This window comes from Ipomoea triloba, chromosome 14 (genome assembly GCF_003576645.1).
Source record: "Ipomoea triloba cultivar NCNSP0323 chromosome 14, ASM357664v1".
In the NCBI taxonomy this organism is placed as follows: domain Eukaryota; kingdom Viridiplantae; phylum Streptophyta; class Magnoliopsida; order Solanales; family Convolvulaceae; genus Ipomoea; species Ipomoea triloba.
The window spans coordinates 18,928,796-18,943,034 of NC_044929.1; the positions used below are offsets into that span (position 1 = coordinate 18,928,796).

Consider the following 14,239-nt stretch of genomic DNA (forward strand, 5'->3'; position numbering starts at 1 on the left):
ATATGTCACTCCCCATTCAAAATTTTTCTACAAGTAGTCCAATTTCTCATGGCCTCTTTGGCTTCTTTTGGAGATGCTATCTCACATTGTTATTTTGTCATGATCAAACGCTTATCACTATGCCAAAATGTAGAGCTAGTAGCTTATACTGGCATAGCAATCAATGTCATGTTTAGATGGCAAGACGTTGGATCCGGCCAGCCCTCCAGGTCGCTGCCTAACAACAATTGTTATATCGTGGATCATGGTCCAAAAACGACATTGTTTCTTTAAGTAAAGTAATAGTTGCCATCACATATTAACGGAGCTCCGTAAATGAAACTACAGTTCATCTCAAATGATATTGTCTCATATTTGTTTTTATATTATCAAATGAAATTGTAATTGTGTTGAAAGGAAACTGCAGTGTATATAAAATGAAACTGAATAACAGTTTCACATATTTGAGTGCATATTGTCCAATGAAGCTATAGTTATATCGAAATGATACTGTAGTTGTACGTCTTGAAAGGAAAATGCAGTTTATTATAAAAGAAACTGTAGTTATGTTGAAATGAAACTGAATAACAGTTTCACATATTTGATTGTATAATGTCTAATGAAACTATAGTTATATCGAAAAAAAATGTAGTTGTATCGAAAGGAAACTGCAGTGTATATGAAATGAAACTAAATATATATGTTATACACAGAGTTAACAACGCGGAACGGATGCCGTTTCTGTTGTTTCTTTTCATTAATCAAAACTGATACAACAAAATACAGACACCAAGGAAAACCGGAAAATACGATCTCTTATTAAGTCAAGGATCCAAACCCGGTTACAAGTCAAGGAACGCTCAAAGTGCTCGGCGGGTCGGCAGTGGGCTTCCCTACTGTCCGAGCTCTCTTTAAGTCTTAGTCTAGAAACAGCCAAAAGATCCTCTCTCTCCTCATAAATGTGCTATTTATAAGGGAGGAAAATGTACAGTTGCCGGACCTCCGGCATGACGGGAACGTGGCGCTCATGCGCCCGCCTCACTCTACGCCCAAGCGGGGAAGAATACGTGGCAGTCATTGGCACGCCGCGCCTGGGCCCATCGGGGGCACTGCTCGGCCCGTGACGGCCGACCTAACATCGGCCTGCCGACCAACTGACCCCCCGAACGTACGTCCCCCGACCGGGTCCGAAGTATATCCGACCGGTCCCGGGGTATATATATTATCAAAAACAATATCGTTTTGATGCATGGACCACCATGCGTTGTGTACCACAGTCCAAAGTAAAATTTGCGGCCTAACAATCCCCCAGTAATTAGTAGATGACAACATAATTAAAGGTTAAAAATTAAATTGGTCAAGCGGTTGACTTTTTGTAATCACAAAATTATATATAAGATTGATTTTGAGTGCGAGTAACTAATAACCTTCTTAATTTAAGCCGGTCAACTATGAACAACCTATATTGGTTTACCTCCCGACTAGAATTACAAAGTCAGATTTACTCAATGCACACCTTCAAATAATGACTACGAATTTTCTTCGCGGCTCAACAAAATTAAGTTACAAATAATCTCTCATCTTTAAACGACCCAAGGGACAAAGAAGGTATATAAAATTTTATTATCCACTTATCGAATAACTGATAGTTAAAAGTTAACCACTAACCACGAATCCTTAAACAAGATGATGGTGATTGGTGAATTATTCTCTAAAGTGGATCATGAAATGCATGAATAATAATAATAATAATAATAATAATAATAATAATAATAATAATAATAATAATAATCTATCTATACTATATATAAAAGTAAAATTCTCCTATTTCATTTTCACGACCAAACTTTTGTAGTCAATTAATTAAATATTTTATTAGTCAAATAATTAATAAAGTTTATTTGGTAAGAAAATGTAAAATAAAAATTAATTAATATCTATTAATTGGTAATATTGTTTCTATATTCACGTATCAATTATTAATACTATTAATAAAAGTAAAATCCCCCTTCAACTTTCATGCACAAACTAATATTATTAATTAATTGGTAAAAAATTAATAAAGTTTAATTGGTAACAAAATTTTATTTTTCAAATTCTGAGAATAATTAAATCATTATAATTGTGAGAATAATTGAAACAAATTCGAGTAACTTTATAAGAAAAAAATAATTTTTAATTATTATTTACACCAATAATAATAATTCGAATACTTATCTATACTTCTATATCTATGCTACTATTAATAAAAACAAAATCATCTTTTGTAAAATTTCCGCCAACAATAGTAAAGATAAAATGAAAAAGAAAACTGATTTTACTAATTGATTGAAGATATAAAAAATATCCTAATGAAAAAGAAAACGGAAATTAGGCAAATTGGAAAAGAAAAATGATATTACTAATTGACTGAAAATTATTATTTAAAAACTTTTAAAAAATTAATTACACTTTCCTTTTAAAAACTTTAAATTATTTAAACTTTACAAAAATTAATTAAACATGGTTTGTTAGATTTTTTATAATAATTAAAATTAATTCATTCAAATATGGAGGATGAAGAAAAAACTAAATGCGATATGGTGAAAATGAATATACTTAAGGTATAAAAGTATAATTGCATATATATTAGTGTAATTGACTAATAATAATTGCCTAATAATTATTATGGTAATTAAGCTAAACATTGGCCGTTGAATTTATTTTTATAATAATTATAATTAAATTATTTCTCAATTTTCTCATACTTATTTTAGTAATAATCTAATTAAATAAGTCATATTACATATCGATCTTTTTAAGATAATTGTAGACAAACAAGTCATACATTATTCAATTAATTGAATAATATTTTTGCACTAATCTTATAATCAAATAAATATAAACATTCAATATTAATTTTTTTTTTATAATTCATCTTTATTTTTATTATGTAAATATATAATAAAAAATTTATCCGTGTATCGCACGAGTAATAATTCTACAATTATTTACTCTCAAGCAAGGAAAACAATAGAAAAATAATCATCCAACCAATTTCATCAATTGTGCTATTCCGTGCGGTATAATAATAATTGATTGGTTAGATATGAGAATCGAGCGATATGATATTCAGCCTCCATCCAGGAGGTCGAACTCGGCTTAGGCCCTTTTGGCATCAAGAATGGCAGAAACGTGTTGCCTTACTTGTGGAAAGTATAGTTAAACAGTCTAGTCCGACTTTGAAAAATTATATTGCTCCATTTAGGTGATTACTATCTGTATATTTGGAGGTCCATTTATAATAAATGATCTGTGATTTATGGGATTTACTTTCTCAATTTAGATCAAGTACCTTAATGAGTAAATTGAGTTATGTAAATAGCCCGCATAGGCAGTTCAATTGGTTCTAATAAGTGAAGTTTGAGAGAAGAAGAGTTATGTAAATACCTTAAAAAAAGTTAGAAATCTATTCTTATTCTAAAAGAGACAAATAACAACATATTTTTATTGTCCAATTCTTACAAAAACTTCTCTATTTTATTTCCAACTGGTTGCGTTGGTCAGACACAACGATTAAAATTGTGAAACCAACCCACCAACAATAAATAATTATAAGAAGAAAAAATGAAAAATATTGTCAACGAACTGTTATGTGTTTTCCTATTTCCCAAAAGTCTACCTACCTTTCCCTAAGTACATGGCATTTAATATTATCCTTTCATATCCTTATACTGCTAGGTCATAACAGTTATAGTTTGTAAGCCTATATAGAGAAGGTAGGAATGAAATTAAATCCCCTGCTTTCTTTCTGGGTTATTCTATTTCTTAAATATTTTCTCTCATCACATGGTGTCATATCAATCTACGGATCATTCCCACGACTACATCACGAGCATAAAATACAATGTAGAACGAAAATTCTAATACTATTGAATAATATGTTTTGCTTTGTTAGCAATCACATAGTTAATGTCTGGATCGTATCAATTTTCAAAATAGAAATGTATGAATTTGGTCTTGTTATAAGCGTGTACAAACATTTGAGTACTTGTAAACCAATTGAAGAATATCTTCCTATTTACCTAATTATTACCTCATTCACTCGTCTCCAAGACAGTAGCGGTGAGGGATGTTTAAGTTTGGGATTCAAATTTATAAAAATTAACCGCTAATCGCCTCCAAGGGCAAAGAAGGAACATGAAAATTCCATTAACAAGTGACAAGGGCATTGAGAGTTAGTTGATGAAGGTGAGTGGAGAGTTGATGGATTTAGGCGTGCTAATTTTTGGTTTGGATTAACTCTAATTGTGGGCGCGCATGGAAAATAATGGACACTCCATCGGATTATGAGCACGACCCTCTTGATTTAAAAACCCAAAAAAAAAAAAATACTAAAATTCTTTTTTTTTTTCTTTTTTTTTTTATTACAAAATTAATGGTGAAAACAAAATACACTATACCAATTGATACACACCTAGCGATTTACTTCATCCACAAGTCTCTCGAACAATAGTGAGGGATCACCTTCAAGTTTGGAGAAAATCACTCTCAAAACGCTAAAATTCAAAAAGATGATCAAAACAACATTTTTGATAAGTTTTTTTAAGAAAATTACTTTGCATGTAATCAACTATCAGCTAATAGCTAATTTACTAAAAATCTTTTTACAATCAACTAATATTATCAACTAGTCACCAAAGACCTTGTGATCTACTGGTACCCGGTTTACACTCTCACACGGAAGGGAGTGGTTTTGAGCCTTAGTGGAGTCGACTGTTGGCCGAGTTAGTAGTACTAAAAAAAAAACAACTCTAACAACCCTCGGGCTATTTACCAAACACCCAAAATCTATATAAATGTCACTCACTATCCCAATTAGCTAACAATCTTCGGGCTATTTACCAAACACCCCAAAATCTATATAAATGTGGTGATGATAAATAGTGATCCAATTTATGGAATCTGTGTTAATATATGTTTCTAAAATTACGGCTGGAATCACTTCTCAAATTAACATTTAATGGTACATGTTAAGTGCATGCCATATCAAACTTTATTAATATGAATATGAATGGTTATCAACGTTGGTTCTTTCAAAATAAGTTATCCTAAATATATATTCCCCAAAGTTGTGGGGCATACTTTCACAGTGGATATTTGGGAAGTGGCCTCCTGCCCCCAACTGTGGGGAAGACAACAGCAGAGAGCTTACTACAAAAGCCACTATAAGTCTACAAGATTTAGCACAACACTAACTCTCACCAAAAAGCCTATCTCCCACACATTATTCACACAAAACAAAGAGAGAGAGAGAGAGAGAGAGTTGGAGAAGAACTATGGAGGTGGGAAATAAGGAGAAAGAAGCATTACAACAGTCCAAATTCAAAAGAATTTGTGTGTTCTGTGGCAGTAGCCCTGGCAAGAAGAATTCCTATAAAGAAGCAGCCATTGAACTTGGCAAAGAACTGGTAATTTCTTCATATCCCCTTTGTGTTTTCTCTCTTTCTTCCTCTCCCCTTCCCCCTCCGACCTGCCCGGAAGGCTGACGTAATTCTGTCTCAGCCCCCAGACTGACATATATAATTCTGTCCTGACCAGTCTAGGCTGACCTAATTCTGTCTTAACTAAAAGTTTAAATTGTTTTTTGTTACAGTCTTTTAGTTTATTAATAGTTGTTGTTGAAGAGGAAAATTGGGTTTCATTTTCATTTTAATGAACTTTATATTCCTATTCTTATTTTCATATTAGGTATCAAGGAATATAGACTTAGTGTATGGAGGAGGAAGCATTGGGTTGATGGGACTGGTCTCTCAAGCTGTTTACAATGGTGGCCGTCATGTCCTTGGGTAACTTAATTATTTTCTGCATTTTCCATTTATTTTCTTCTTTTGTTTTTTTTTTCAGCCCCACTACTACACATTAATGCAATTAATGACCATATTATATTACTTATAGCACCAAACTAATTCAGACGAAAAGTAATATTTAAACATCACAAATAAAAGCGAGTTTAAGACATACCAACACATATACGGTTCTACTTTTATGATGAATTGACAATTATTCTCGTTAAAATTTAGTAGTCCTATATTATTACTGAATGTTGACTGTAACGAGATTGTGGACTTTTAAAAAGTTGTGTAAGTAAAATGCGTTAATTGGTTAAGGCTTACTACTTTTTGTCATGTTCTTGTCCCCAGAGTTATTCCCAAGACTCTTCTGCCAAGAGAGGTATGCTCCTTTTGTCACATTCCTGTCATTCTTCATATTCTTTTTGGGCCAAAAAAAAAAAATAATAATAATAATAAATTTGAATTAAAAATTGTAGTTTTAGAAATGCTTTAAGGATGAGGAAAAATGTACTCTCGTTATAAAAAATGGTATATTACTTGTCCATCGTGTGGTGGACTCATTTTCTTGAATTTCAACCTTAGCTTTATCATCTTGTTTGCCATTATATTGTTGTCTGTGTGTCTGGACATTAAAGTTAGTACAAGGATTTTTGTTGTTGATTACGTGTTTGGTGTGATTGTTACACATTTTTTGTGCTTGCTACTCCTCCTTCACCTTTAATTTGACTCCTCACCATGTCCTTTTTTGCTCTTTTTTATTTTTATTTTTATTTTTTATTTAACTGTATTGCCACCTTTTTATTACCCGGCCTAGTTAACTAGATTCTCGGATAGCTATATATATGTGCGTTGAGCATATAATATAAAAATATAAATTTGCAATTCAGCTATCAAAGACAGAATATATAATTCAATATGGACCATTGATAGACTCATGGGACAATTAAGTTTAGACCTAGACTGATGTGAATGGTCATAAGTTCTAAACTCAATGCCGTTCGATTAAAAAGAGACATACTGAGCTTGTAATGAATGTATATCATAAGTTGCTCCGATCCTTTTAGGTTTAAGTAGATGCCATGAATTTGTTTGTATCTGATTTCTAATTTTAGCCACATTTGTGGGCATGAGGGTTGTTTTTGTGCCATTGCTTTTGTCATTGAATTGTGGTTAGGACTTTGATATTCTTGAAATTTGTCTTAATCTCTTCAAATACCATGCCCCTATCAACAAACACCCTCCCAAATTGTTTCTTCAAATCTTCAATCCATCTCTACAAGTTAAAAATAGTGTTGTTTCCATGGCCATAGGGGAAAATCATGCTATATAATATCAGCATTCATGGCAAATTGTGCTACAACAAAGAGATGTAATGACGTAATTTATGAACAATGTTTATTGTCAGAGTTAGAGAACACGATGTCACATAAAGAAAAAGATTTTAGTCCTCTACTTTAAAATGGTTGTTGGGCATATCTTTTGTCAATACATCCAAAAGTACTATTTGTTTTTTTAAAGCATACAAAAAGTAATTTGATTGACACGTATTTATCAAGTTTGTATTATTTTTGTGATGGCATTATGTGTGTGGTCCCTTATACCCCTAATAAATTGAAGTTGGGTTGACCTAGAAAGCAATGCATTATGCATTGACTTGATGATGATATTTTTAAAATAAATAAATAAATAAGTGGGTGCAGATAACTGGGGAAACAGTGGGAGAAGTAAAGGCTGTAGCTGATATGCACCAGAGGAAAGCTGAGATGGCTAAGCATTCTGATGCCTTTATTGCTTTACCTGGTGAGTTTTCTTCTTCTTTCTCTTCTCATATACTCCCTATATAAAAAAAAAAAAATGAGAAAACGACCATAGTTTTATAAATATTGTGAAGTTAAAAGTTTACAATAATTGTAAAATGATTATGTGTTCTTTTTATTAAAACGATCAATCATTGATGAGAATAGTTGTGATAAATCTTTATTTTTTAATAGTTTATATATCGGTAAATATCATGTTATATGTATGTAATTACCCTATCATGTGACTTCAATTTGTTTACAAGTACAAAAATTATTAACTTGGTGACACATAATTTTTAGACTATGGTTCACAATGCAATATGAACCTTAGTCCATAGTGTAACAATTGTTATAGGCAAATTATTGTGTGGACCATGAATATAAGGTGCGAGTATATTTTTAATATACTAAATGTACATTTTTTGTATACTGAATGTACATTATTTGATATTGTATATAAAATAATGTACTTTCAGCACTCAAATAATGTACTTTACATACACAAATAATGTACTTATATTGTATATTAAAAATGTACTTTTTTATTTATGATTGTGTGGACCATAGTTCATGTAATAATAACGGTTACTCATAATGGTGGGCTATGTTGGTCTGGGCTCTTGAACCCCCCATAGCCCAAACTATAAAAGCAAATCCATCTTATATAAGCCCAATAAGAAGACAGCAGATCGAAAACCATAGCCCAAAGTATAAAAGCAAATGCATTTTAGATAAGCCCAATAAAAAGACAGCAGATCCAAAATAATAATAATGTGAATTTTAAAATTGTTAACATAGTTTTTCTTTCCCTTTTTAAGTATATGGAGCATGATTATCGTACCTAAAAGTCACGAGTTTAATTATTATTAACACCCTTTCGGGTGAACCTGTCACACGAGGTATTTTTAATGCAGTTTACTTCTCATGTGTGATTTGTAGGTTTATTTAGTGCACACGATTTGACAGTGATTGCGATTTTTCATCATAAAAAAAAATAAAATAAATGGAGTTTAAAAGTTTAATAATATTCTTTTATTTTTGTTTTATAATTAATTTTGTGAATTATTATACCATTTAAGGTGGGTATGGAACTCTAGAAGAGCTTCTTGAAGTCATAGCTTGGGCTCAACTTGGCATCCATGATAAACCGGTAAATTTTTTTTTTTTTTTGAAACTTAATATTTTTATTTTCTATTTTAGGGATCAAATTAAAGTTATAAATTTATAATAATGTGTATAAATGCAGGTGGGGTTACTGAATGTAGAAGGTTACTATAATTCTCTGCTCACATTTATTGACAAAGCTGTAGAAGAAGGATTCATCAGCCCAAATGCGCGCCAAATTTTCGTCTCAGCCCCTAATGCAAAAGAGCTAATGAATGAATTGGAGGTAATTGAATTATTTTTAATATTTTTGTATAAAAAATAAAAATATTCATTTAAATTTGATATATATTGAATATGATCGATTTTTATCTTTATGTTAGAAAGTATCAAGTTTTACCTACTCAACAAGTCTCTATTGGCTTTGAACTCTATTATTACAAATTATTTACTTTGTAACATATATAGAGTTTGAATATTAGAGTAGAACACAAACTAACAATCTCAAAAGCGGTAATAGGTTCAATATACCTCCTTTCATTGTTGGCATAATCATGTAGTGAAAAGGTTGTCTTGCCAAATAGAGGACAACCTTATCCAAGTTAGTTAGACAATTAGTTTGGTAATCATAAGGTTCTAAGTTTAACTTTCTGTAGGAGTTGTCTATTGACTTTATTGGTTTGAATTGATCAACTATGATAAGTTTAAGTTGATTTACTTCCATGTGGTCATTTACCGATTAGAGCTGTAATGCAAGTTTCACATAAAGTAGATTTTTTCGTAAATTAAAAAAATGATAGAGGAGTAACGAGAGGCTTTTCCGCAAATCAAAAAAATGATACAGTTGAAAAGTAACGAGAGGATTACGTTGTATTTATACAGTTAAATAATCATAACCGATCGGTTTGTAACCGAAACCGTTACTAATCAAGGCATAATAGTTATTAAATATCTTGTTTGATGTTTGTTTGCACCATTTGTTTTTGCAGGAGTACAATCCCTGCCATGAACGAGTTGCATCAAAGCAGAAGTGGGAAAAGGATCAATTAAATTACTAATTAATTATTAATGTCATAAAAATATTGTTGTCTACTCCAAAAAAAGAGGGAATTGAAGTATCTAAAGAGAATGGCATTCTATTATTGGCTTATTTTAGGAAAAGCCTCAAATTCAAGCTAGGCCAAGGCAGCCAACTTTCATTAAGAGGAAATTTCTTTCTTTCTTGTAACAAACACTCTAATTTTCTTTCATAAGATTATTGATTAATTTTCGTGTCTTTTTTCCTTTTTTTTTTTGGTCCATTTGACTGCATGCTAAGTGAATTTTTATTTTAAACTTGCAGTAGGATTAGGTAATTTATGAATTCACAGGGAATATAAATAGTTTTATTATTATGTCAAAAGTAAAAACATTGTGAAGTAAATTTAATGGGAGAGAATAACAATTTTCTTGATTAGTTGCTCTTGTGCAGGGCCATGTGATGTGAGATGGTTCTCTAATATGTAATACTTGTTAAAGAAAATGTAATAGTTTTATAAATTGACAAGTATTACATTTTGACTTTAAAATATTACTTGTTCTTTGAAAAATATTAGTGAAAATGTAATATTTTTTGATTCACATAAAAGTACTGTATTACATGTTCGATCACTAAAAAATACTAAACATTTCATATCCATTTCATGTGGCATAGCCTCATACAAATTGGGTAATGCTACATGGACCAAAAGTTCAAACATGTTAATATATTATTCATATTTGATTAACAAGTAAATTCATTTTTTTTAAAATGTGGGGTGCTATCACTCAATTTATGGTAATTAATTAATAAAAAAGTTTTATTGTGCCGTTTACTTCTCATGTGTGGTTTGCAAGCTACGCTATTACATTAGAACATGATTTACATGTGCATACCCTCGGATAGTGACTGCGAATTTTCTCGTCATTAAAAAAAAAAGAGTTTTATTGATGAAAGATAAGATTTTGGTAAAAAGTTTTGTCCATGTAGCATTACTACAAATTTGAGTGATGCAATATTCCCTCCCTATCACCATGTTTATATTTGATTAATAAGTAGATTTTTTTAGTATGAGGAGGGGTTGACTAATTCTTCTTCTCCAAACAGGCTGATTCCTCAACCCATCCTGACCCGACAGAGTATGTGAAATAATGTAAATTACAGTAACTTAGTGGCTCAGTAGATAGGCCAATGTCGGTGCGCACAAGGAATCTGTCCACTTTGGGCATAATCCCTACACTTTCGTTGCCGAGTTTCGAACATTGGTCTCTTCTCCAAAACACTACTTACTAAACTAGTGAGCTAAACTGTGCGGGCAAAAATGACTAATTTTCCTATTACTTGAAGGTGTGTATTCGGTAAACTCTGGTCCTATCTAATAGCATGCAAACCATACAAGAGGGGTAAACTACAATAAAAGAACTATGTGTACATGTGTGCATGCTCGACCACGAGGGTGTTATCAAAAATTAAACTCATGACCTTTAAGCACGAAAATCATGCTCGACCCACTTAGCTATACCTTTCGGTCCATATAGCTGGTGTGTTTTAAAAATGGCTTATCAGCCAAAGTTTGACTTTTTTGACCAACTTTAGTTGTTTGGCTTGGTAAAATATTTCAAATGGGTGTTTGGTAAATAATTTCTTAACTTGGCTTATTGATTCCAATAAGTTGTAAATCAAAAAACTACTTTGAACAACATTTATGCTCACAAGTGCTGACGTGCACGTGTCAAACATTTTTCAAGCTCACTATGGAATTTGATTTTCACCTCCTTGTGTGCGGGAGAAGCCTCTAAGCTATACAATTCAAACTCCCTCTAAAAGGGTATTGTATATATATAGTGGTGCAAACCCGCTTTCCTTTCCAATGTGGGACAAAGGCTACTTATAAGCTTTTCTGCTTTCATTTTCCAACTCAAATGGGTCTACTTTGAGAATAAATTTATTCGCCCTTTATCCATTTTGAGCATACAATATTTTAATTTCTTCATCTTACTATGAAAAAACTCAAATCCACTTTAACCCAACCCTGATTTGAAGTGGACCGCACATATATTTAATTTGTACCACAAAATAGACACTTAAAATTGTCATTTTAGCTAAAAATTTCAGCAATTCCCTACATGAATGAAAATTGATTTTCGAGATTGAAAAACAACAAGATTGTGTTCAACGGTTGATCTCTGTATAGGATAAGTAGGTCATAGGTGTTACCCTTTGAACTGTCTTTTGTGAAGATATATTTACTCTACTCGCTTTTCGGTAAAACGCGATATCTTTAACTCGTATTGTCGTTTGTGTATATGATGATATATCCCACACGGAAACCTTCCAATATTTATTCTGTTCTCATGGGTGTACCTATTTTGGACATGGATCACCATTTCTGATTCCGCAAGAATTTCTAAAGAATTGAGTTTAGTCAATTCTACTTTGAAGTGGCCCTCTTCTTTCTCACATACATAGGTGATTCTTTTCTGAGTATCTCCTATATCCACACATGTCAACAAACATTCAAATCATTAAAGCACCAACATGCTAACCTCGTCCAATAGTCACTATTCTAACGAGGAGTGGTTAGATGTCCGAGACCCCACATGAGACGCTTCTTTCCATAATTTAGTTGTCCCATTGAACCTAGATGCTAGCTAAGTTGGGTATTCACTATAGAACTTTTATTCCAATAACTTTAGTCTCATTCATTGTTTCAACTTCTCTAACAACTATTTTCTTACCTTTAGGTTAGCAGCCATCCGACTACATTATCCTTTGACCTTACATAGTCAACAGAGATAAGACAAGTTGTGAGAAGTTGTTTAATAGTATTATGCCTATTACTTATAAATCTAGACTTACCATTATACATGTAACTCTATATCCTTCCGATTGTGGCTTGACTAGTGCAATGCACACACATTGAAGGTACATATTTTTCCCATTTAGGAATAGCCTTGAGAAAATGGCATAGTCATTCAGTCTGTTTGTGACACTTGTCTAAGGCTATTAACTTAAATTTCATTGTGGATCTAGCTATCATAAATTGTTTTGAGAATTCTCACAAAGCGACTGCATCGACTAACATGAACATGTAGTCACTCATGGACTTAGAATCTTTAATTTCAATATTAAGTTAGCATTGTCATACTATAGGATATCTTGTATTGTGTGGTCCATAGTCATGAGTGTACTACCTTAGGTAACTCATAACTCTCACTATTGCCTTCTAATGTGTATCATTGGGTTACTCGTATGTCTATTGAGTTTCTTAACTGCAAAGGCAATATTTGGCCTAGTACAACTCATTCGATACACTAAAACATCTAATACTCCTAGTATTTTCTAATACTTGAGAGATACATTCTCCGTGGTTCTTGGATAGATGTACATTAGTATCTAATAGCGTCCTAGCTACTTGGTTATCATCCTTGTATTTGCAAGGATTTTATCAAACATAATGAGATTAGCTTAACACAAATACCATATGGTCTTATAATGATTTTAATTCGAGGATTGAATATGCCAAACCCATGTATTTCATGTCAAATCTCGAATTTAACATGCTCATGGTAGATTTGATCATTTGATTGTTACTACCCACATTGAGTTTATCATGTATAAACAAATAGTGATATAACTATTTATCATATGTCGTGCGTAGGAATACTTGTCACTTTTGTTTATACTAAACTCATTGGTCAATCAATTGCATGATAAAACTTCACGTGTCATTGCTAAGGCGATTGTTTCAAATCATAAATAATTTCACCAAGTTATACACTTTTTTTCTATAACCCGGAACCACAAAATCCTAATGTTGTTCCATGTCATATAAAAAAGCAATTTTATACATCCATTTGATAAACTTTTAAATCTCGCAATGCTGCTATAGCAAGTATCATTTTAATGATTTTTATTTTAATCAGTGTTGTAAAAATCGCGCCTAAGCGTCGATTCGGCACCCGACAACATCGAAAAATGCCAGAATCGGCCTCCTCTACGGCTAGGCGCCGCCTAGACTGCCGAGCCGACTGAATAACCCAAAAAAAATCGCGATGTTTAACAACAAAACTTAAGCTGCCTTCGCCGTCGCCGCGTTGCCTACCACCAAGAAAGCAAGAATTGACAACACTATAATAGAAGACAACATATCGGCGGTGAGCCATGCAACCTAGAAATTATTGCCCAAACGGAATTGTTGGTTCAAATATGCTCACCATAGCCCTCTTCACCACGAGAAGTAGCAGATCGGCGGCGAGCAGACGAGGCAACAGCTACTTCTGGCAACGAAGTAGCAGTTTCTTCTTGACCTTAAACCTCCGCCTCTCTCCTCAACCAGCAATGATAGTAGTAGGCGACGGTGGTGCAGATGTGGAGGGCGAGCTAGCTGGGCAGAGCGGCGGCAACGAGACGAGCTCTAGTGAGGTTCCTCTCCTCTCCCCCTCCGTTCAGTGAAACAGCGGCGCGGAGATCTACTCTGGCGAGGTTCAGATGTGGCAGCGTTG

The 14,239-nt window shown here is 32.8% G+C and overlaps 1 protein-coding gene across 1 annotated transcript; it reads left to right on the top strand.

Annotated features, from left to right (window-relative positions):
* The first annotated feature begins 5,158 nt into the window (after window positions 1-5,158).
* LOC116005278 (cytokinin riboside 5'-monophosphate phosphoribohydrolase LOG1-like) lies at window positions 5,159-9,992 on the top strand. The gene is made up of 7 exons (XM_031245540.1): window positions 5,159-5,429; window positions 5,710-5,807; window positions 6,162-6,192; window positions 7,514-7,613; window positions 8,692-8,762; window positions 8,859-9,002; window positions 9,706-9,992. The coding sequence occupies exons 1-7, from the start codon at window positions 5,298-5,300 to the stop codon at window positions 9,772-9,774; spliced, it is 645 nt and encodes a 214-aa protein (XP_031101400.1). The 5' UTR covers window positions 5,159-5,297; the 3' UTR covers window positions 9,775-9,992.
* The last annotated feature ends 4,247 nt before the right edge of the window (window positions 9,993-14,239 follow it).

What these genes read in the sequence shown, in the direction of transcription:
- LOC116005278 (XM_031245540.1), top strand. Translation starts at nt 5,298, where the DNA reads ATGGAGGTGGGAAATAAGGAGAAAGAAGCATTACAACAGTCCAAATTC. An exon ending in TTGAACTTGGCAAAGAACTG is followed by an intron (nt 5,430 to 5,709) that starts GTAATTTCTTCA and finishes TTTTCATATTAG; the next exon opens with GTATCAAGGAATATAGACTT. An exon ending in AGCTAATGAATGAATTGGAG is followed by an intron (nt 9,003 to 9,705) that starts GTAATTGAATTA and finishes TTGTTTTTGCAG; the next exon opens with GAGTACAATCCCTGCCATGA.